The 25,448-nt window shown below is 40.8% G+C and overlaps 1 protein-coding gene across 4 annotated transcripts in view; it reads right to left on the bottom strand.

Moving 5' to 3' along the window:
* Positions 1-25,448, bottom strand: part of LOC109873457 (opioid-binding protein/cell adhesion molecule-like) — a 413,387-nt gene that overhangs the window by 40,567 nt on the left and 347,372 nt on the right. For all 4 annotated transcript variants that reach the window (XM_031808275.1, XM_031808277.1, XM_031808276.1 and 1 more), the window contains one exon: positions 23,889-24,121. In XM_031808275.1, the coding sequence (XP_031664135.1) occupies positions 23,889-24,121 (233 nt within the window). The remainder of the gene's footprint in view (positions 1-23,888; positions 24,122-25,448) is intronic.

Here is a 25,448-nt window from a genome sequence, read left to right on the forward strand (position 1 = left end):
AAATGTGTGTCAAATGTCACCTGTAGACCTGCCGCTTTAGTCGACAAGCCAGACGAAGGTCTAAAGCGTTGGTAACTTTTCACTGAGTCTCCCCTCCCCCTAGACACAGACCAACACATACTGTATACCCACAGAGAGGATGAAGGACAGGGTCATCCACAGTTGAAATCAGTCTTATGTACTGTAGTAATATTTGAAATTGTGTTTTTTACAATGGATAAAAGTAGAGACTTAGAGCTACAAAATGGTATATAATACACTGCATTTTTTTAGGAACAATGGGAAAGTAATTCTGCTTTGAAAGGTAATAAACTTGTAAACTCACTTTTGAGAAAATGGTCTTTGAATGGTTTTGCACCTACTGGAGAGCTCTCCTTTGTCTACACCCATTCAGCATTGTTCACACCCTCTTAAGCCAGCCCCACCCATTTTTTTTAAGGATTCAAGTCCAGATAAACATATTTCATAAATATTAGATGACGCTTACCCAGACACACTTGTCTAAATTGATGGGTCATGTGAAATAAATGCTATAAACCCCAGACACATCTTTGCTAAGTGGATGGGTCTCTACAGAAGGTGTAAAGGGTACAGCTAAATGGTTACTTGCATAGTAACAATATCAGAAAGTGTCAGTATCAATCAAATATAATATACATATGTACAAGAACAATATCAGTGATAGATGAGGTAGATATATGCATACAATCAGGGGTAAAATGGCCGAGCAGCAGGATAAAAATAAAATAGAAGCAGCAACGTGTCATATCAAATTTTATTGGTCACGTACACGTGTTTAGCAGATGGTATTGCTGGTGTAACAAAATGCTTGTGTTTCTAGCTCCGACAGTGCAGTAATATCTAACAATTTCACAACATGTACCCAATACACACAAATCAAAGTAAAGGAATGGAATTAAGAATATATAAATATATGGATGAGCAATGTCAGAGCGGCATAGACTAAGATACAGTAGAATAGAATACAGTATATACATATGAGATGAGTAATGCAAAATATGTAAACATTGTTAAAGTGATTAGTGTTCCATTTATTAAAGTGACCAGAGATTAAGTCTATGTACAGTATATAGGCAGCAGACTCCAATGTGCTAGTGATGGCAAATGTGCTAGTGATGGTCTAATGGCATGTGTGTTAGGAGCAGTGGCGACCCATCATCCATGTCAGGTGGGGGTTTTGAGCACCACACTTTTAGGTAAAAAGGAATTATAATTTTTTGGAGGGAGGGGTCTTGCCTGTTTTGCTTGTTATTTTGGCATTAATACGTGTTACATATCAGTTTGCAAACCATGCAAAAAACTAAAATATCATTGAGTTAATGAAGCCGCATACAAATCTGGTCTCTTTTTTTGCTTTCTTGAGTAAGGCAGCTCCAAAATGCAGGTGTTTCAGCCTAGCTCAGTGCTTTCTGTGGTGGTGGGGCTAGCCAGCAGAAAATACAGAGCGTTGCGCCTGATTGGCTCAGTTTTCTGTCATCCCCAATTCTAAGATTAGGGCTCAAAAATGTTTGCCCCTTGGGTTCTGCCATATAGTTATAATAGAAATGCCCATCCAAGAAGGCCACAGATAAAATGACATAAAATCACGTTCTATCTACAGTAGCTTGGATTGGACTGATCATGTCAACATCTTACTTTCAAAGTAAGAGCTAGCAGTCATCATCAGTTGTCATCAAGTCGACAATCTACTGGCAAATCCTTCTTAATCCTTGTCATATGAATAGAAATGATGAAGGGAAATTATATATAAAATGTATAGGCGCTCATCAGCCATTGTACATAAAGATTACACAACGAATTGGAAATCGCAAATTCAACAATGAGTCGTTTGGAAGGAATCAGTGGTTAACTGCAAGTGTTGCAAAGAAACCACTAACGTTAGCCTGCTATTCAAAGGACTAGCTGTGTTTTTTCCACCCCGAGTTCCAGAGAATTCTTGACTTTTATGGCAAAGTTTGATGACAAAATTAGCCAACAAAGGACTGCTGCGCCACCTTCACAAGGTGAGTCCAAAAATGTATTGTACACTGCTGCATGAATTATGTAATATGCAAGGGAGAAATGTATACTGTAGCTAAGAATGTAATACTAAGTGCATGTCATGAAGTCGCCTACCTGGTTGAATAAAGGTAAAATTAAAAAAATAAAAATGTGTAACCGGTGTGAAATGGCTAGCTAGTTTAGCGGGGTACGCGCCAATAGCGTTTCAAATCGGTGACATCACTCGCTCTGAGACCTTGAAGTAGTTGTTCCTCTTGCTCTGCAAGGGCCTTTCGGGTTTTGTGGAGCGATAGGTAACAATTCTTCGAGATGGCTGTTGTCAATGTGTGCAGAGGGTCCCTGGTTCGAGCCCAGGTAGGGGCGAGGAGAAGGATGGAAGCAAAACTGTTACATTGATGCTGTTGACCAGGATCACTGGTTGCTGCGGAATAGGAGGAGCCTGAGGAAAAGGAGGAGGTCAAAAGGGGGGTGAGTGTAACCAGTGTGAAATGGCTAGCTAGTTAGCGGGGTGGGCACTAATAGCGTTTCAATCGGTGACGTCACTCGCTCTGGGACCTTGGCGTAGTTGTTCCCCTGCAGCTTTTGTGGAGAGATATGTAACGATGCTTCAAGGGTGTCAGTTCTTGACGTGTGCAGAGGGTCCCTGGTTCGAGCCAAGGTTGGGGCGAGGAGAAGGATGAAAGCTGTACTGTTACATATGTTTTGTAGTAAGCTGTTAGTAGCCCATGTGCCTCACCCTAATAATTTGGCCTATTTTACCAACGTGGTATTGTAAACACATTGTTCGTGGCACGGTGTGTGCTTGTTTGGCTACACTTTTTTGTACAGCTTTGACATTGCTACTGATAGTAGTGGTGGCGCTTGGCTTGCACGTGCAAATTCAGAACACACAACATTCTATAATATAATTGTGTTATTTGACGTGTCAAATTAAAAGCTTATTTAATGCGTCAAACAGTGTTATATGACGTGTATATATCTTTTGACACGCAAATACCCAAACGGCGTTCAATGTGCCTCACTCTAATAAATTGGTCTATTTTTGCCTAGAACCTGAATATTCTAAGAGCTTTCATTGTCTGTTTATATGGCCCATTTATTTATCCTACGGTTCTGATGTGTACAGGGAGTACACTGTAAGAACGGCCCATGTTCTGAATTCTGTCGCTGTACATTTCAACAGTGCTGAACAAATGGTTATATTGACTACGTCCGTCGTCGTAATTCATAATTACGGATTGCCTCTTATCCGCTTGTGGTCCCCTTATGCCATAGTTTGTACATCTCACTTGTCAGTAGAAACCACATTTGTTTAAGTCTGCCATATCAGCTATGTTTTTATGTGTAGTGGCTTTGCTGGCATGCATCCCACTTTTTTGCCCCACCAAGATTTACATGCTAAAATCGCCACTGGTTAGGAGAGAGTCAAATCAAATCAAAATCAAATCACATTTATTTATATAGCCCTTCGTACATCAGCTGATATCTCAAAGTGCTGTACAGAAACCCAGCCTAAAACCCCAAACAGCAAGCAATGCAGGTGTAGAAGCACGGTGGCTAGGAAAAACTCCCTAGAAAGGCCAAAACCTAGGAAGAAACCTAGAGAGGAACCAGGCTATGTGGGGTGGCCAGTCCTCTTCTGGCTGTGCCGGGTGGAGATTATAACAGAACATGGCCAAGATGTTCAAATGTTCATAAATGACCAGCATGGTCGAATAATAATAAGGCAGAACAGTTGAAACTGGAGCAGCAGCACAGTCAGGTGGAAGTTGAAACTGGAGCAGCAGCATGGCCAGGTGGACTGGGGACAGCAAGGAGTCATCATGTCAGGTAGTCCTGGGGCATGGTCCTAGGGCTCAGGTCAGTTGAAACTGGAACAGCAGCATGGCCAGGTGGACTGGGGACAGCAAGGAGCAATATTCACCTGAAGTGCTGGTACTGCTTGAACTGTGGCAGTGGCCTGAAGCACAGAGTCAGGTGATGTTGCCAGCCATAGCTTTCCACCAGCACCGTACCATCCTCCAGTCCATCCAGCTGTGGGATGTTGATCAAATCAAATCAAATTTATTTATATAGCCCTTCGTACATCAGCTGATATCTCAAAGTGCTGTACAGAAACCCAGCCTAAAACCCCAAACAGCAAGCAATGCAGGTGTAGAAGCACGATCCCTGTTACAGTGCTGTCCTTCACAAGTGTTCACTCTGGTCTTTCTGAGGTGCAGTTTGATGAGGCCGAAGCACCAGTCAGTCGGGGGCAAACTTGGTGTGGCCTGTGATCAGGAAGTGAAGGTCCAGACTGTGGTGGAGCATGTGCATGGTCCACCAGGCACAATACCAGAGCACAAACTTGTTCTTGTTTTGGCCACTGCTGTTGCGAGGAGTTAAAAAGTATATAGGACCTGGCTGAATAGGGGCAGAAGGATAGTGCACCTGCAAACAACATAAGAACATTAAAATGAAAAGATAATGTAACGTAAAACCATTTTTAATGCTTCATTATCAGGTTTCAATTACCTACAAAGCAGCAGGACTGCATACAGAAATATTTTGATTTTATTTAACTAGGCAAGACAATTAAGAACAAATTCTTATTTAGGAGTCGCTAGTGCTCAATGGGACAAGGACATCCCTGCCGGCCAAACTCTCCCCTAACCTGGACGATGCTGGGCCAATTGTGCGCCGCCCCAATGGTCTCCCAGTCGAGGCCGGCTGCGACAGAGCCTGGACTCGAACCCAGAATCTCTAGTGGCACAGCTAGCAGTGCGAAGCCGTGCCAAAGATTACTAGGCGGCTCGGGAGGCCCGCATTCAATTTCTAATCCTAGATCCTAGTCTGTGCAGGTAATGTGTTAATATTTAATAGATACTGATATTCAACTGAAATCCTCATATCAAACAGACCAAAGTCTACATGGAATTGACTAAACCCAGTTGATACTGTCAAATTGGTATACTACCGTGTCATGACTGTCCTGATCAGGTCTGCTTACAGGAGACCACAACCCTACAGATTATCTCTCAACCCCAACAGAGGAGGAGAGATCTAGGGGTCTGAAGATGTGGGGGTTTTATGACCCCTTACGCCCCTGGTAAATCTCAGGCAACAGACAAATTCCTTTGTCCTGTTACTGTGGAGAACCAGCCTCAGAACATTAACATGAAATAAAGGGACTTTGGAACATTGGTTTCCGTCAGCCACAATGGTGGTCATGACGATAGATGGAATATGAAAATATATGTCATTTTTGTTTTGTTATTAAAAGGTTAATAGCTGACATTATTACGAAAACATTGTAATGTGAAGAGTTGTGTTTGAAGTTTATACATTGTACGTTGTATGGAAAATATCCAAATCAAAGAGAATGTTTTGGGGACGATGATATGTTAAATTAGTTGTCTAAAATTGGATTTGAATGAAATCTAGACCTTGCCTCATTAACTAGGTACGCCCAGAGAATTGCCCTAAAGGCAGTTACACCCACTTCTGACCCAAGGGTATAAAACCTGTGAGTAAATAATTCACAGGGAAGACTACGTGACCCAAGCTGCAGCCAAGGTCTAAAAAGTAAACGAACCCAGAACGCAATGCTTGAAGTTTGAAGACAAAGAAATCCTTTTCTACCCAAGCTACGGATGAGTAGCTGTGTCTAAGCAGGGGAATTCAAGTCGAACCACCTAGCCTCCATCTCCCATTGAATTGTGGTATCTAAAGGGTTTCATTCCTATGCTGTGAGCTCTGAGCTACAGAGCTGTCTGTCCTCAGAAGACCCCTTCCAGAGCAAAGGGTGAGGGAACAGACTCCTAAGCCAAAAGGACACTGACATCGGGAGGAAGATCAGAGAGGTGCGCCGGAGTAGTGGACCATCGAGCAGCCTACGCAGAGAATCGTCTGAGATCATCCCCACGTAATTACATCATTATATTCTGACCCATAAGAGCGGCAGTTTGGGGCAAGACTAGGGTTTTTTATTACCTTTATTTTACTAGGCAAGTCAGTTAAGAACAAATTCTTATTTTCAATGACAGCCTAGGAACAGTGGGTTAACTGCCTGTTCAGGTGCAGAACAACAGATTTGTACCTTGTCTGCTCGGGGATTTGAACTTGCAACCTTACGGTTACTAGTCCAACACTCTAACCACTCGGCTACCCTGCCACCCCAGAATAGCATAGCTGACATTCACCCAAATGTATATTTCTCTCGTGTACTTTCTTTTCTCTCTCTCTCTTTGAAATCCCCATTTTGGGTAACACGCGCCATTGTGTGTTGGCCCGTTATACTAAGTTCTAATCAATAGCCTATAATGTGTTTTGTCTATGTGTATCTTTAATCATCATTTTAGCTTTTTAGTAAATAAATATTCAATTAAGATTGGTGTGGTACGAACTCATTGGTGAGACCCGGGTCCATGCAGATTCACGGGCTATACGACGTTCAGAACGAGATTGGTAGAGGTAACTGGTTAATTAGCGGCTGTTGTAAAATCGATATTCTGATATTCTTTGTGAGTTAATTTGTGAAATAGAAACTCAATAAAAACTAGTTTTCCCATGGTTCCCCAGGTTAATGAGTTAATAATTGCTTGATTCAGTTAATCACGCAATTAGAAACTTGAATCATTCGATGATGAACAGTCGTCACATTAACTAATACAACGTCACGACAACCATATACAAATAGTGGTATTTTCTAGACTTTGCCTGTCAGTCAGACAAGGAAAACTAAAATCTTTGGGCGTTGTCCAGGCAGGAAATGGCACATCATCTGAAGATATGAGAGTTTTTGTGATAAAAAGTTTGTATTTACCTGATTTGTTTGATATTAATAGTTAACGATTATATACTTATCAAATAGTAGGACATATATGTTCTGTTAAATGCTGTGTTTCTGTAAAGAGATGGTTTCCACTCTAGCTTCCTGCAGTTAGTCTGGGCATATAGACAAGGAAATGGGTTTTTGCTAGAGATAGCTTGAACTGACAATGACTTTGTGATAAAAACCTAAAGCTGGCATTCTATAGACAAGATGTGTTCTGTGTGACCCGAGATAAAGATAGCCTGGAAGAATTTAGAACAATCCCTCATTAAATAAAGATGATTGTTTGAAGAAATGACAAAGTCTCTCTCAGTATGAATTTCTACAACATTATCAAGTCCACCAGCAGAGAACACAACTGGAGGCTGCTGTAACAAAGACAACCCAGACTCTTGCCCTCTACAACCGTGTAACCTAAATTTGACTATATCTAAAATATGTATCTCATATTTGTATTCACTGTACCCCCTCCATTGTGTGATAATCTACCCCTATGTGTGTTACAGTTATAATGACCTGAGGGGTTTTACCAGCGGCAGCCATTTAGATGATGCGTTTCAAATAATTGTTAAAAACAATATACACTGAATTCGGAAAGTATTCTGACCCCTTGACTTTTTACACAATCTACACACAATACCCCATGATGACAAAGGATATTTTTTTTTTTTTAAATGTTTGCAAATGTATTAAAAATAAAAAACAGAAATAATAACATTTAAGTATGTATTCAGACCGTTTACTCAATAGTTTGTTGAAGCACCTTTGGCAGCGATTACAGCCTCAAGTCTTGTGTATGAGTGTATAACGCAACAAGCTTGTCACATCTGTAATTGAAGAGTTTCTCCCATTCTTGTCTGCAGATACTCTCAAGTGCTGTCAGGTTGGTTGAGGAGCGTCATGCACAGCCATTTTCAGGTCTCTCCAGAGATGTTCGATCGGGCTGAAGTCCGGGCTGTGGCTGGACCAAAAGGACATTCAGAGACTTATCCCTAAGCCACTCCTGCTTTGTCTTGGATGTGTGCTTAGGGTCATTGTCCTGTTGGAAGGTAAACCTTTCCCTTTTTTATTTAATCCATTTTAGAATAAGACTAACGTAACAAAAGTTGGAAAAGGTCCAGGTTTCCGAATACACTGTAGCTCTATCAATGGTTTACTTCAAATAGTAAGTGAGCGTCAACATTCATGATAATTATCTCCTTATTTCGATGAATCAACCATAAGCAGCTCTTAATATTTGGGAAGCTTACATACAAATTTAGCTAAAGACGTGCATCTTGAATTCATTCAATAATTTAAATTAAAAAGACAGAAAGAAATAAAGTCCCCATTTGTTAATCACTAAAACATCCTCAAGCCTCATTCAAAATATAGGCCTATTTAACGGTAGTCATCCAATTGATTTTTCTATCTTTACCAACCATATTTCTACGCATGTGAATAACCAGCCGAGTGCAGAAAAATACCTTTCAAAGCCAATAAAGTGCTTACTGTGAGGGGCTTTCTTTTTATATTGCACAGTCTGTCACATGGCCAATAAAGAGATCGGTCTGTGTGTAAGTCCCAAATGGCAATCTATTCCCTACATAGTGCACTACTTTTGATCAGAGCCCTTTGAGCCCTGGTCAAAAGTGTTGCACTATGTAGGGAATAGGTTGTCAATTGAGACACAGCCTTTGTATGTGTTACCACCAGATTGGAATTCTCCAACCTTTATGAGGTAAAGCATGTTAAATTGCTTTTTAATAGAGCTGTACCTTCCCTTCACTTTTGAAGGAGGATTTCAGAGCTTCAAAGGATTCTTAAGTCAACAGGCTGCTATGCTGAATCAAAATTATTTGCTTCATTGCTGGCTGGTTGCAAAGGCCCTTATATATTCTTAAACCTAGAATCCCAGCTGCTTTACCATTGGAAGATTACAGAAGATGGAGATTCTCCCCTTTATGACTGCATGTTTGGTGTGTGTGGTCTGTGGGATTGTGATCTGTTATTTAATGAAGGCCTTACCTGAACCAGGCCCTGTGATAAATATTCAACCTTCCTAAGTTCGTCCATGTCACCCTGCTCCTCCGCAGACTTCTCTGGCTTCCAGTCGAAGCTCGCATTATCTTTAAGACCCTAGTGCTTGCCTACGGAGCAGCAAGGGGAACTGCCCCTCCTTACCTTCAGGATATGCTCAAACCCTACATCCCAACCCGAGCACTCCGTTCCGCCAGCTCTGGTCGCTTGGCCCTCCCACCCCTATTGGAGGGCAGCTCCCACTCAGACCAGGCCAAGCTCTTCTCTGTCTTGGCACCCCAATGTTGGAACAAGTTTCCCCCTAAAGTCAGGACAGCGTAGTCCCTGCCCAAATTACAAAAACGTCCCGAAACCATACCTCTTTGAAGAGTATCTTAAATAACAACTCTCAAGACCCCCCCCCCCTCCCCCACCACTCCCTTTCCCGTAAAAAAAATAAAGGCATTTCTCCTTTCCCACTAGCATAGACTTCGCTGATAAATACTTTGTTGAGGGAAAATGTACTTGATACGACTGTGATGTGTTGTTGCCTCACCTAGCTATCTTAAGATGAATGTACTAATTGTTAGTCACTCTGGATAAGAGCATCTGCTTAATGACAACATTTTTTTTTTAATGACACAAATATAACTGAACCCAATTATTTCCATGTCCAGGTTACTAAAACCAGGGAATCTCAATTAGAAAACTAGGATATCCACCATAATAACTACATGTATCTTAAATGTGATTGCAAACAAAAAAGTTTGTTTCAGTGCACATCCAGGTGAAACCAATCGTTCCAACGCTGTAACATCTCACATACAGCTACTTTAGTTGTAAGCAATCCATTTTATTTAGTTATTTTTCCCCAATGTGACAAGATGTTCTTGCTCCTCAGTAAATAAATAAACACCCTTATAATGAATTCATGTTCTCTAATGTTGGATCCACAGCTGCGGTAACAATGTTTGCATCTTGTGGAAATGTCAAATGATTTGACATGCAAATGATGGCCTCCTCCAAGCATCGATTAACATGCACATTTGGTAATCAAGCTCAGCATATTTGCTGCATCTTAATTTCCACTGATACAATTTGCCTTCTATCATAAACAGGCCTGGATCATTCCTTTGAGTGAGCTAGCTACTTTTGAGAACATTCCCTCTTCAGTTCTCTGACCCATTAGATAAGTAATGAAGATCTTACAATTTTACCTGCTTAAGGTATATCCCATGATCCCACAGGTACAGTAGCTAAGGTTCAATATATATATATATATATATATATATATATATATATATATATATATTTTGGGATTTACAGACATTTTACAGACTAGGTTCAGACTAGGTTCATTCAGGGGTTTATTTGTATGGACTATACATCAACATGACTTGCAGACAAAACATGAGGCTTATCTGGGTATTATGGCTGATTGTCCATCTTATTCACCAAAAGGAGTGATCTACTGCTGTGGCCCTGTAAGGTAATATTTGAAGTCACTCAATAAAACACCTTGTTAGAAATAAGTTTGTCAACAGGTTGGCCACATTGCAACCCAAGTCATAGACTGTTCTCTCGTGGGGTACCGATGTACCAAGTCTGGAAACAACAGGACCCTTTTAATAGCTTCGATTTGGATGAAGATTTCTACTTCAATGAGTTGGTGGCACAAGACATACTGCTTATCCCGGATCAAACCCTGACACTCGGAAGAGAAAGAGACGGCGATATCGAGATCGATATGCAGGTACCCTTATGAAACTATGCTGCCCTACCAAGCAAAAAGGCAGTAACTGTTCATAGCATGGAACAGAAAAAATGTTTTTATTTATCTTGTTTTCACAGTAACTTTATGCAGTTACTGCTAACATGACCCTCATTTTCTCCAAAACACAATATGAGGCAGGACACTTGTCCACATGATTAGGTATGTATTTAATGTATTTAATTTAATGTATTTAATTTAGCATAAATGACAAACTAATTTTCGACCAAATTAGCAGTTACTGCCTTTTTGCTTGGTAGGGCAGTATGGCTATGAGTAAATAATTCTCCTCTACCCTCTGTTCTATTGGCAAATGTACAATCACTGGAGAACAAACTGGATGAGCTCCCTTCGAGACTATCCTATCAACGGGACCTGAAGAACTGTAATATCCATGTTTCTCAAAACTGGACTGAACCACAACGTGAATAATATTCCAGCTGTTTTTTCTATGTATAGGCAGGACAGAATGGTAGTGTTGGGTAAGCTCAAGGGGGGTAGTCTGTTAACAAAAGCTAGTGAACGATCTCTATTATTAAGGAAGTCTCAAGGTTCTTCTGCTTGGTTTATAATACCTCATGATAAACTGTAGACTATTCTCTTTTTTTAATAGCTGTCTACCACAAACTGATGCTGGCACTAAGACCGCACCCAACGAGCTGTATAGGGCCATAGGCAAACAAGAAAATGCTCATCCAGAGGCAGCACTCCTAGTGTCCGGTGATTTTAATTCCGGAAAAATTCAATCCATTTTACCAAATTTCTACCAGCATTTCACCTGTGCAACTAGAGACGAAAAAAACTCTAAACCACCTTTACTCCACACACAGAGACGCATACAAAGCTCTCCCTGTCCTCCATTTGAGACACCAATCCGGACACTAAGAAATGCCGCTATGACCTCCAACGAACCATCAAACAGGCAAAGCGTCAACACAGGACTAAGATCGAAGCCTACTACACCGGCTCTAACGCTCGTTTGATGTGGCTGGGCTTGCCAACTATCACAGATTACAAAAGGTAAACCCAATTGCGAGTTTCCCAGTGACGCGAGCCTACAAGATGAGCTAAATGTCATCTATGCTCGCGTCGAGACAAGCAACACTGAACCATGTATCAGAGCAACTGTTGTTCAAGATTACTGTGTGAGCACGCTCTCCGTAGCTGATGCAAGTAAGACCTTAAAACAGGTTAACATTCACAAGGCTACAAGGTCAGATGGATTACCAAGGTGCGTACTCCGAGCTTGCGCTGACCAGCTGGCAAGTGTCTTTACTGACATTTTCAACCTCTCCTTTACCTTATCTGAAATTCCTATATAAAGCAGACCACCATAAGCCCTGTGCTCTGGATCCTGGACTTCCTGACGGGACGCCCCCAGGTCGTGTGGATAGGCAACAACAAATCCGACACATTAACCATCAACACGGGGGCCACTTAGGGGTGTGTACTTAGTCCCCTCCAGAACTCCCTGTTCACTCACGACTGTGTGGCCGTGCACGACTCCAACACTCTTATTAAGTTTGCCAATGACACAATGGTGGTAGGCCTGATCACAGACAATGATGAGACAGCCTTTAGGGAGGAGGGAGGTCAGAGACCTGGCAGTGTGGTGTCAGGACAACTACCTCAACGTCAGCAAGACTGAGGTGATCGTGGACTACAGGAAATGAAGGACGAGCATGCCCCCATTCACGTCAACAGGGCTGTAGTGGAGCAGGTCAAGAGCATCAAGTTCCTCAGTGTCCACATCACTAAGGATTAGAGGTCGACCGATTATGATTTTTCAACGCAGATACCGATACCAATTATTGGAGGACCAAAAAAGCTGATGCCGATTAAAAAAATATATATATATATTTGTAATAATGACAATTACAAAAATACTGAATGAACACTTATTTTAACTTAATATAATACATCAATAAATTCAATTTAGCCACAAATAATGAAACATGTTCAATTTGGTTTAAATAATGCAAAAACAAAGTGTTGGAGAAGAAAGTAAAAATGCAATATGTGCCATGTAAGAAAGTTAAAGTTTAAGTTCCTTGCTCAGTTAATGAGAACATATGAAAGCTGGTGGTTCCTTTTAACATGAGTCTTCAATATTCCCAGGTAAGAAGTTTTAGGTTGTAGTTATTATAGGAATTATAGGACTATTTCCCTCTATACCATTTGTATTTCATTAACCTTTGATTGGATGTTCTTATAGGCACTTTAGTATTACCAGTGTAACAGTATAACTTCCATCCCTCTCCTCGCTCCTCCCTGGGCTCAAACCAGGAACACAATGACAACAGCCACCCTCGAAACAACGACAACAACCACTCCAAGGCTCAGAGCGAGTGACGATTGAAATGCTATTAGCGCGCGCTAACTAGCTAGCCATTTCACTTCGGTTACACCAGCCTCAACTCTCGGGAGTTGATCGGCTTGAAGTCATAAACAGCGCAATGCTTGACGCACACCGAAGAGCTGCTGGCAAAACACACGAAAGTGCTGTTTGAATGAATGTTTATGTGCCTGCTTCTGCCTACCACCGCTCAGTCAGATACTTAGATACTTGTATGCTTGTATGCTCAGTCAGATTATATGCAACGCAGGACACGCTAGATAATATCTAGTAATATCATCAACCATGTGTATTTAACTAGTGATTATGATTGATTGTTTTTTATGAGACAAGTTTAATGCTAGCTAGCAACTTACCTTTGCTTACTGCATTCGCATAACAGGCAGTCTCCTGCAACGAGAGGCAGGTCGTTATTGCGTTGGACTTGTTAACTGTAAGGTTGCAAGATTGGATCCCCTGAGCTGACAAGGTGAAAATCTGTCGTTCTGCCCCTGAACGAGGCAGTTAACCCACCGTTCCTAGGCCGTCATTGAAAATAAGAATGTGTTCTTAACTGATTTGCCTAGTTAAATATTAAATTAAAGGTGTAAAAAAACAATTTCCGATTGTTTTGAAAACTTGAAATCGGCCCTAATTAATCGGCCATTCTGATTAATCGGTCGACCTCTACTAAGGATCTATCATGGTCCAAACACACCAACAGTCATGAAGAGGACACAAGTCCTCTTTCCCCTCAGGAATCAAAAAGTTATACAGCTGCACCATTGAGAGCATCTTGGCTGGATGCAAGCTTGGTACGCCAACTGCTTGATCGACTCGGTACTGGTACCCCGGGTATATAGCCAATTTATCATTACTCAATGTGTATTTATTCCTTGTGTTATTATCTTTTTATTTTCTCTCTGCATTGATGGTAAGGGACCATAAGTGGGGGGGACAACAACTGTGGGAAGAAAGACCAGACATCATGCCATGCAGTTCCGTAGCCTCCCTCGAGCCATTCTCGTCTTCCCTTGTAAATGCAGATGACAGTGGAGCTCGGCAGAAAACTCGGCAGAGCTCTGTGTGTGGGGATTACGACAAATTGGCTCCGTTTCTCCTTGACCTCTTCTCCTCAACACACACAACCTGCAACTACTTAAAGAATATAAATAGATACATTAAAGTTCCTCCAGTAAGTCTTGCCGTTCCAAACCACTTAGACCTGGGGCCTTTCAATCAGCACATATAGCGTCTGGCATAAACTCACTCCTACATTTCCCTGCCACCTCTGCACGCATCATCGTGGCAATGTATGTTTCCCTCCCACGTCAGCAAAACAGTCTTGAGAGCATGAATTAGCACATGAATAGGAAATACATTGAGGTACTTAACATGCTCTTGATTTCAAAATCAGCAACGCAAACATTCAAAAGCTTGTGACGTGTAAATATGTGTAATTCAAAATCAGCAACGCAAACATTCAAAAGCGTGTGACGTGTAAATATGTGTAATTGCTTTGCATCAGCAGTCGCCTGAATGCATCTCCGCCACAGCAACCCTAAAAACAGTTTGTAGGCATCCAAGATCCCCAAGTCGGGTTGAGAATCCAATCCCCCAAAATGGTGGTTCTTCAAAAATGGCATAAAAAAACAACAAATATTTTATGTCTAGATCTGATTCCATTGCTCAGGTGATTTGGACTACTCTTTTGAAGTTGTGACGCATCAACAAAAAACCTACCCTGTGCCATATAATGTCACGAGGGACACAACCACCAAAACAGAACACATTGAATTGAGGATAGACAAGGCACAAGCCTGATCCCTTTTCCATTTTAGCATGTCTATCACTCCAGTGTTTAACTGCTATATTGTAATTACATCGCCACCATGGCCTATTTATTGCCTTACCTCCCTTATCTTACCTCATTTGCACAAGCTGTATAGTTTTCCTCTACTGTATTATTGACTGTATGTGTGTTTATTCCATGTGTAACTCTGTGTTGTTGTATGTGTCGAACTGCTTTGCTTTATATTGGCCATGTCGCAGTTGTAAATGAGAACTTGTTCTCAACTAGCCTACCTGGTTAAATAAAGGTGAAATAAATCAAATTAAAACATGTCTGGCTGTGGCCCCAAGTCAATCAGTTGCAGATAAAGAAAAACCTTACTTGGGGGTTCAATAGGAATGTTTATGCACTATTCTAAAGACAGGTGCAATTTCATATGAACACCTTAGAAGGACAGCTTCTAACACCTCAACGTGCAAACATTCTGAGAGGATCCAGAGTATGGCTCCCCTTATCTGCAATTTATTACATTTGGGTCTGTGAGTGTGTGTACCTCTGAGCAAGGTAGCTAATTCCAGTTCAACCCCCCCTCTCTCCCTCTCAAAAACATGAGTGAATATACAAATGATTAAAAGACACGTTCCCTGGAACCACAAAATACACACAGATTGTTAATAACCTTTCTTCCAGACTATTAGATAATCCCTGTACCTACAGTGCCTTCAGAAAGTGTTCATACCCCTTGACTTATTCCACATTTTGTTGTTACAGCCTGAATACAAAATAGGTTTAAAAAAATGTTTAACCACACACACACACACACACACAGCCAAAGTGAAAACATATTTTTTAAATTAAAAATTAAGTACAGAAATACCTTCTTTACATAAGTATTCACACCCTAGAGTCATTTGGATTTGCCACAAACAACACACACAAAAGTTAATTGCTTTGCAACATTTTGTGCATTGTTACTTTAGTGCCTTGTTGCAAACAGGATGAATGTTTTGGAATATTTATTCAAGCTTCCTTCGTTTCACTCTGTCAATTAGGTTAGTATTGTGGAGTAGCAATGATGAATGATGAAATACCTGAGTGGTTTCCTTCCTCTCCGGCAACTGAGTTAGGAAGGATGCCTGTATCTTTGTAGTGAGTGAGTGTATTGATACCACTATCCAAAGTGTCATTAATGACTTCACCATGCTCAAAGGGAAATTCAAGGTCAGCTTTTTTATTTTTACCCATCTACCAATAGGTGCCCTTCTTTGCGAGGATTTGGAAAACCTCCCTGGTGTTTGTGGTTGAATCTGTTTGAAATTCACTGCCCGATTGAGGGACCTTACAGATAATTGTATGTGTGGGGCACAGAGATGAGACAGTCATCCAAAAATAATGTAATTGCAGAGTCTATGCAACTTATGTCACTTGTTAAGCAATTTTTTACTCCTGTACTTATTTAGGCTTGCCATAACAACGGGGTTGAATACTGAGTGACTCAAGGAATGTCAGCTTTTTATTGTTTATTAATTTGTACAAAATTTGAAAAACATTCCACTTTGAAATTATGGGGTATTGTGTGTAGGCCAGTGACAAAACATCTCAATTGAATCCATTTTAAAAATTCTGTCTGTAACACACAAAACTGTGGAAAAAGTCAAAGGGTGTGAATACTGTGAAGGCACTGTATCTACAGTTTTTCAATAATGCAGTTCGACGTAGGTTTCTCTTAAAGAAACAACAATTTCAGGACCCCATTAGGTATAAAAAAAGATGTGTCCTTTACTACTATATCCCATAGAAATACATTAAATAAAACATTCATAAATGGCAAAAAAATACATTTAAAAAATATGTATCATAAGGAATAAGGTTTTAAGTGCCTGTACTATATGGAAATGTATATATATATATTTTTTAAAACTTTTTGATGGTACACAACTACTTGCTTACTTCCATTAGTTTGTATGGGTTACCTTAAGACCAGTCACCTGTGGGGGTCTTAGAGCAAAACCATCGTGTTCGCGAGAGTCTCCCCTTTCCATAAAGTGGTCATAATAGTTTGTAGGCCAAACTTTTCGGACTCTACAGATGTTTTCAATGTAAAACTGATTTTCGGGATGTTTCGTGGTCTGAAACACCACTGTAGCTCGGCCAACTTCTACCGCAGAAGTGTAAGGCCGACAGGCAGATGCGGTGGATTGAGACAAAGCCCAAGCTTGAATTGATGGATTTTGATGGGGATTTTTTTATTATGTAACTTAGATTGACGCACGAGTAGGTCAATACTCTTTTAACCCTCATGTTGTATTAATTTCATGTTAATTAATTCTGTGTTCCCGGTCCAAAATGACCGCCCCATTATAGCTGATTATAAATCCATAATAATGCATATATTATCACCTAATGTTGTGTTAGATCTTTTTATCAACATAGGTTCTTGTGAACATTACAAGTTTTGAACTTCTATTTGCCATTTATGGTCTGTTGGCCTCATTGACCTGAGCTCATACAACTCGTTTTTGAGTAGAAAAAGCATAATGTATGGATTATTTTGACTATAACAAATAATCAGATAAAACATATTGTGCTATTTATCACAGACTACTTTATGTCAAAGTTGAACAAAGACTCTCTCCTCCTCACCAGTGTCATGATCAAAGATATGATCAAGATCCTCACATACAGTACATTGTTTGGTCATTGTGCTGCCACAGAATGAATTGTGAGCAAGGCCTCAAAAAAGCTTTATATACCAGAGCAGTGAGAACATTTCTATATATTATTGAAACAATAATATATTGTTTGTGATAATGCCAACAGCTGTGGTTCTCGTGGGGGAAAGATTCTATTGGGGAAAGGTTCCCGTAGGGGTTTCCATGGAAGCCAAAATGGGGAGTGAGGTGTGTGTGTGTGTGTGCTCAAACACACATGCATGTGGGGCTCTGGTAGAGGAAGTGTGTATCATCTGATGAATGGGCATGTGCCTGAACTCAATTTTATACACTAATTGTAGTCTCACCCAAAAATTCGAATGACCGGTCATTTTTGACCGGGAACACCACAGGCATACAAAAGTTAAATAAAACACCCAACATTTTATGAAAATCATCAAAATGTATTTTGTGTGTTCAGATGCCCTGCGTGGACAATCAGATTAAATTAACTACACTTTTCAGAGAGAAAATCTTGTAAAATCGGTCCAATTCGACCGAAACACAGCAGGAGGGTTAAGGGGTCACGCTGAAAACCTGGTAGAGCACCGCTCTTTTTAAAGGAACATTCAGCTAAGTGATGGCCACCTGTGGTTAATCTTTAAGTAGCACCAGCCACAGAGCTGTATACTGATGCTTTGGTGTTGACTAGAGGCCCTATGGAGAAAGGGTTATTCTCCTGATTTGCCCGTTACACAACTTTTGCCTTTTTGCACAAATATTCTGCCATCTAGCAGTTTTAAATGCAGAATTCAAGTTAATTTTGCCTCTTGTGCCAAACTGACAAGAAATACATGTATAGTAAAGACACTTCTATAGTCCATGCTTTCTTCAATGGATATTGGCATTGTGTCAAATAGCCCGGAGGAAAAGACAGCTTCTATAGACCATGCTTTATTCCATGGATATTGGCATCGTGTCAAATAGCCCGAGGCAAAAATAGTTATATTAGCTCTGAAAGGTATTTAGCGCTAGAGGCAAAAAAAATTAGCGCTTGACAACGTCGGTGGTCTGGGGAGTTGTTGATTAGGACTGACAGCGTTAAATTGCCCTAAAATGTTAATGATCTCATCATTATCTGATCAAGCCTGTATACTATCCACGGACCAATCCGTTGACGGTCGGTCAGTAAGTCGAGGATCACAAAACAAAGCCCAAATGCTTATTCGATATAATAGCCATGAAATACTCAACATCATTCTCATGAACTGCTAAAACAGACAATAACAAGGGTTGGCAGACGATAAGGTTGAATACATTTTTTTACATAAAGTGTACTTTTTGTGTACAGTCGTGGCCAAAAGTTTTGAGAATGACACAAATATGAATTTCCACAAAGTTTACTGCTTCAGTTTCCTTAGATATTTTTGTCAGATGTTACTATGGAATACTGAAGTATAATTACAAACATTTCATAAGTGTCTAAGGCATTTATTGACAATTACATGAAGTTGATGCAAAGAGTCAATATTTGCGGTATTGACCCTTCAAGACCTCTGCAATCCGCCCTGGCATGCTGTCAATTAACTTCTGGGCCACATCCTGACTGATGGAAGCCCATTCTTGCATAATCAATGCTTGGAGTTTGTCAGAATTTGTAGGTTTTTGTTTGTCCACCCGCCTCTTGAGGATTGACCACAAGTTCTCAATGGGATTAAGGTCTGGGGAGTTTCCTAGCCATGGACCTAAAATATCGATGTTTGTTCCCCGAGCCACATAGTTATCACTTTTGCCTTATGGCAAGGTGCTCCATCATGCTGGAAAAGGCATTGTTCGTCACCAAACTGTTCCTGGATGGTTGGGAGAAGTTGCTCTCGGAGGATGTGTTGGAACCATTCTTTATTCATGGCTGTATTCTTAGGCAAAATTGTGAGTGAGACAACTCCCTTGGCTGAGAAGCAACCCCACACATGAATGGTCTCAGGATGCTTTACTGTTGGCATGACACAGGACTGATGTTAGCGCTCACCTTGTCTTCTCCGGACAAGCTTTTTTCCGGATGACCCAAACAATTGGAAAGTGGATTCATCAGAGAAAATGACTTTACCCCAGTCCTCAACAGTCCAATCCCTGTACCTTTTGCAAAATATCAGGTCTGTCCCTGATGTTTTTCCTGGAGAGAAGTGGCATCTTTGCTGCCCTTCTTGACACCAGGCCATCCTGGTGCACTCACACCTGCCTGCTGCCATTCCTGAGCAAGCTCTGTACTGGTGGTGCCCCGATCCCGCAGCTGAATGAACTTTAGGAGATGGTCCTGGCACTTGCTGGACTTTCTTGGGCGCCCTGAAGCCTTCTTCACAGCAATTGAACCGCTCTCCTTGAAGTTCTTGATGATCCGATAAATGGTTGATTTCGGTGCAATCTTACTGGCAGCAATATCCTTGCCTGTGAAGCCCTTTTTGTGCAAAGCAATGATGACGGCAGCAAACTGAAACTTAATATTTGTGTCATTCTCAAAACCTTTGGCCACGACTTTACACATTACGGTAAATATGTGTTGTTTGTAGGTCTGGGCTTCAAAGCGCACATACAGTAGGCAGGGCAGACCTGTTTTGGTGATTTCTGGTATATCAAAACAAATAAATCACAGCACATTTTTGGACTCATTCAGCAGTTTTGACCTTTTCACCAAAACAGAAAGAGAAACGCACCACTTATTTGTCAATCCTATCAATTATCATGTTGATATGAATTGCGCGAAAGGGGGGAAATGAGGTTGCACATCCTGTTAAAACTAAACACAGCACAAAAAACACAGAATCTGGGAATAATGTGTACATCACTGGTTAGAGGACATTTTGAAGTGTTGCATTTTGATTGAAGTGGCTCGTCAATGCGGTAAGTGTAACTTAACACTTTTGCCAATCACTTCCATGGATAGCACACTGAAATCAATAGAACAGGGAGCAAACGTTTGGGGTGTAGCGCTGTTTAAACTAACACTATGCAAAGGCCACACGGAAATATGAAATAACCTATACATGGTTGGTTGGATGGTTATTTGTAGAAGGCTCCTATCTATATTTTGGAATGGCGGCTGTTGATTTCGGGAGGCTGACATCACGGAAAAGGGAACAAATTATTTTTTACACCATAGGATTTCATCAGTGACAAAGGTTGGCTGCTATTTAAGTGATAGTTTGACTTTCAAATCCATATATTGGTGTGTGGCCAGCAACTGCTTTATATAGAGACCGCCCTGAAATATCTGTTCAATTTGAGAAAGAAAATGATAGCTGTGTCAAAATCAACAGTACAAAACCAAAAGATATTGATCAGTTTTATGTAACTGATCTTTTGTCATCGAGTTGACTATAAACTTTTATACTAACATCACCAATTTGAGGTAAAAAATCTGATCCGATGTGGTCAAAACGTCAGCTTGTGTAATGTAGTAACACAGTGTCCACATCATGGAAAGTAGCGTCATATAAGTAGTTATGGCATAATAATAATAATAATAATTCAATATCCTAATTTAGGATGATAGTAAATTAAGCAAACTCAATAATCACATATATTTCTCCCTACTTTAACCATTTAGAGATTTCAAAAACATTCCTAAGCACCCTAGACTAGAGCATCCATAGGGTCAGTGCAGCAGGCTGAACATTTGGCATCCCTACAGGATGTACAGTATATACACATTTTTTTATATTACCTGCTGCAAGCTGGAGTAGAGGCTTCAATCAGGTGGTAAATAATTTCATTAATTCTGTCTGTCCTGTTAAGAGGGAATATGCACTTAAAATGTCATTGCCACCATGGCATGCAAGTGCAGCAGTGCCAGTGACCTGTGCCATTGTGTTTCTGTGACCTTTCTGTTCAAGTGTACCAGTGCTCTCTCAATCAAGCCACTATTCTGCCTGCCCGGTTACTATGGCAACAGTACAGATATTTCCACAGCTTTAGCCAGAACGATTTACTGTGGCTAAAAGCAAAGAAATGAAAGGTAGAGAAATGGATGATGGAGACTGGGGGAAATAGAGAGAAGGGGCAGTGGTGGAGGGAGGAAGTGACTGCAGTTAGTAGGTGGTGTGTACAGTGCACTTCTAGAGGAAGCAGGGGGGGAAACTCCCATAAAAAGGTTGTTGAGTAACGAGGACGTCGCTACCGCTGAGACCCATTACTTCCCTCCCACAACGTGACTTTTCCTCGCCGTTCCTCTTTGATCTGCCTTTTAATTAGAGTTGACTATTTACAAATGTAAATACACACGCAGTTGCCTGATAGGAGCACAATCAATTAAAGCACACAGCGATCAGAAAACAACAATGATGACAGATGATCCATGAGGTTTGAGAAAAACTATTCATGTTGAAAAACCACATAACAAGACCAAGACTATGATGACTATGGTAATGTCCCAAATGACACCCTATTCCCTATATAGTGCACTACTTTTGACCTGGGTTCTGGTCAAAAGTAGTGCACTATAAGGAATATTGTGTCATTTGGGATGAAGAAAATGACAACTATGTCTCTCTGATCAATTATTCCAAAAGTGAGCGAAGTAAGTCTGTTCTGTTTAACAAGCACATCCTAATCCCCACACAGTAGCAAGCATCCCTCTCTGAAGTAGACATCTAACAGTTTTATCAACTTATGAAGATATGTTTTGTTAATAACACAGGGGGTTAGCCAAATAGCCAACTACTCCTACTGTCTGAGTCATGGGCTGGCAGTTTCACTCTGTTGGCAGTTGTCATCACACTCTAAAGTAATTCAAAGCACAATTCTGAATAAACTATTTTCACTGTGCATTTTGTTCAAATGGAAGGGTCCAAGTGTAATCTAGTGTAACTAATGATGTGCATGTGCAGTAAAGAAAGGACCTTTTTCATTTCGACAGTGAGGACGAACCTGATAGGCTAGTAATTCATTTTGCCAAAAATTAAAATGGGGAGAAACTAAACAGAGTGAACAATTCTTTGATCTTTGGAGAGGTGCTGTGCAGATTTCCAGAGGCATTTGAGTGAGAGCTAGGACACTAAACATCTGAGTTGCCAGACTCAAATGATTCAGATTGAAAGGAATTTGTTTGTCTGTTTGTTCCGTCATATGCAATGCGTATTGTTCTCTTTAAAAAACATAGCGTAGTTAACAATGCTGAAGACCAAGAGCCTGACAGAAGAAAGCGATGAGATAAACTACAGAACAAACATACAACTAACATACAAACACTAGGAAATATGTCTTCACTATATTACTCCATATATGCAATAGCCTTGCAGGAAATATGGTGGAACTGCAGAGACACCACTGGAGCTTTCTAGAATTCATGATTACCTCTATCGAAAAACCCTAGCCCCAGAGAACACCTAGCCCATACCCCCATAGGCACCTGTGTAGATTTGAGAAGGCTAGTTAGGTGTAACATTGCACCAAAGAACATCCAATATAACAGTCTTCAAACTCCCCCTCTACATCATAACCGAACCCTCAGAATAACCTTCATTTGCACCTACACCGGTATTCTACATTATACAATTTTCCCCTTTTATGGCACACAGCAGTATTTAAATCTAATTGCCATCAAAGGAGCTGGGAAGAAAAAGACATTTCAAGCTTCTAGAGAACATACAGACTGGCCTTGCATCTCTGCCTGCTCTGTTCTCCTCTGTTCCGCCTTAATGCTCCGGTGCTTAGCAATGACACCTTCATCAATCAAATTGCCCCAGGATCTGCTGATTAGGAAAAATACAGTATCGCCAAGGTGCAATGCCGTTGATGGGGCTCAAATCAGACCATTATCCACTTCATTAGAACATACGGCCGGAGAATCCTCATTATGAAGTTCACAGCAAAGTTCTGGGTCGTATTCATTAGGCACCAAATGGAAGAAAACAGACTGAAATGGAGAGGGACTGCCTGGCCTTGTCCAATAAAAAATGTTCATTTTGGGATTTAAATATTTCAAAATGTGTGCCCTAATGGATACAATCCTGGAATTGAGTTTCTTGTGCATGCACATGGGAGTATTCAAGGTAAAGAAGTCTCAGAGATAGTACTTCATATGAATAATTGATTAGACTGAGAATGAACACCACATGATGGATGCTTTCCATACTGCAAGTTGCACAAGTTAGGTAGAATCTACTGTAAGTTGTAAAGAGCACCAACTAATGGAAACACAGACAATAATGGATGACTTAGTGAAGTGCATTCCCAGACCTGTGTTGTTCTACCTAGTACCTTTATTTATATAGATGTATTTTTACAGCCCTTCCACAGTGAGAGAGAAAGTAGACTAATCTGTCTTTCTATGGAGTAATAACAGGTTCTCATTCAGAGGGGTATGAAGGCCACCAAATACACCAGAGAGGGAGATGTCCACACACAGAAAGAGGGATAGAGATAGGAGAGAGACACACACACACATCAGACAAAAGCTATTTTGACAACACCCGCCCAGACAGTTTCTAGATTCTAAGGCTTCGGCTTACCTTGGATGAGGATGTGCACTGATGTCGTCCTCGGTCTCCTGCTCGTCTGCACCGCACAGATGTATGGGCCCTCGTCGGTCATGTCCACGTCCTCAATCTTTATGGTGAACTCCTCCTGATTGAGTGTAACAAGACTCACCCTGGGATCCACTGACCACTTGTCCTCGCCGGCGTAAAGTATACTCGACCGGTTGAGCCAGGCCGTGTGTGTGACGATGTCCCCCTGTGGGCACCTGGAGGACAAGAAAGAAAAAAACATTGCCAAATCAAACACAGCAGGTGAGAGACCACAGCAGGCCCCATTTGCGATTTCACAGCCTTCCCTCAATGGCATTCAGTGCCATGAAAAAGTATTTGCCTCCTTTCTGATTTTCTCTATTTTTGCATATTTTTGATACTGAATGTTATCAGATCTTCAACCAAAACCTAATATTAGATAACAGAAACCTGTATTTACAAATAACGAAACAAATGTATACTTATTTTACAATTGGCCCAGCATCGTCCGGGTTTGGCCGGGGTAGGCTGTCATTGTAAATAAGAATTTGTTTTTAACTGACTTGTCTAGTTAATTAAATAAAAAAGACTATTTATTTAATTAACAAAGTTATGCAAAAAACTAATTCCCCAGTGTTTAAAAGTATTGCCCCCTTACATTCAATAACTTGTGCCACATTTAGCTGCAATGACCGGAACCAAATGCTTCCTGTAGTTGTTGATCGGTCTCTCACATCGCTGTGGAGGAATTTTGGCCCAGCCTTGCATGCAGAACTGTTTTAACTCGGTGATATCTGCTTGTTTCAAGACCTGCCACAACATCTCAAAAAGGATTAGGTCTGGACTTTGAGTAGGCCATTCCTAAACGTCTAATTTGTTGCTTTTAACCATTTTCATGTCTACTTGATTGCATGTTTTGGATCATTGTCTTGCTGCATGACCCAGCTAAGCTTCAGCTCACAGACAGATGGCCTGACATTGTATTGTAGAGTTCTCTGAGCCAGAGCAGAATTCATGGTTCCTAATATAAAGACAAGTCGTCCAGGTCCTGAGGGAGCAAAGCATCCCCAAACCATCACTCTACCACCGTGCTTGTCCGCTGGTATGAGGTTATTAATGTGTTTTTTTTTGTGTGCGTTTTCGACAGATGTAATAGGACCCATCTAATCCAACAAGTTGTCTCAAGTTTGACAAATAGCACCTGAAAGCACCTGGATGATCATCAAGAATCTTGGAAGAATGTTCTATGGACAGATGAGTCAAAATTATTACTTTTTGGACAGCATGGGTAGGCCGTCATTTTAAATAAGAATTTGTTCTTAACCGACTTGCCTAGTTAAATAAAGGTTAAATTTTACAAAAAAAATATTGGTCCCATTCAAAGCAACATGCCCATCTATGGCCAAGGCTTTCGACTCTGTCAATCACCACATTCTTATCGGCAGACTCAACAGCCTTGGTTTCTCAAATGATTGCCTCGCCTGGTTCTCCAACTACTTCTCTGATAGAGTTCATTGTGTCAAATCAGAGGGCATGTTGTCCAGACCTCTGGCAGTCTCTATG

The sequence above is a fragment of the Oncorhynchus kisutch genome, linkage group LG28 (genome assembly GCF_002021735.2).
Source record: "Oncorhynchus kisutch isolate 150728-3 linkage group LG28, Okis_V2, whole genome shotgun sequence".
Taxonomy (NCBI): domain Eukaryota; kingdom Metazoa; phylum Chordata; class Actinopteri; order Salmoniformes; family Salmonidae; genus Oncorhynchus; species Oncorhynchus kisutch.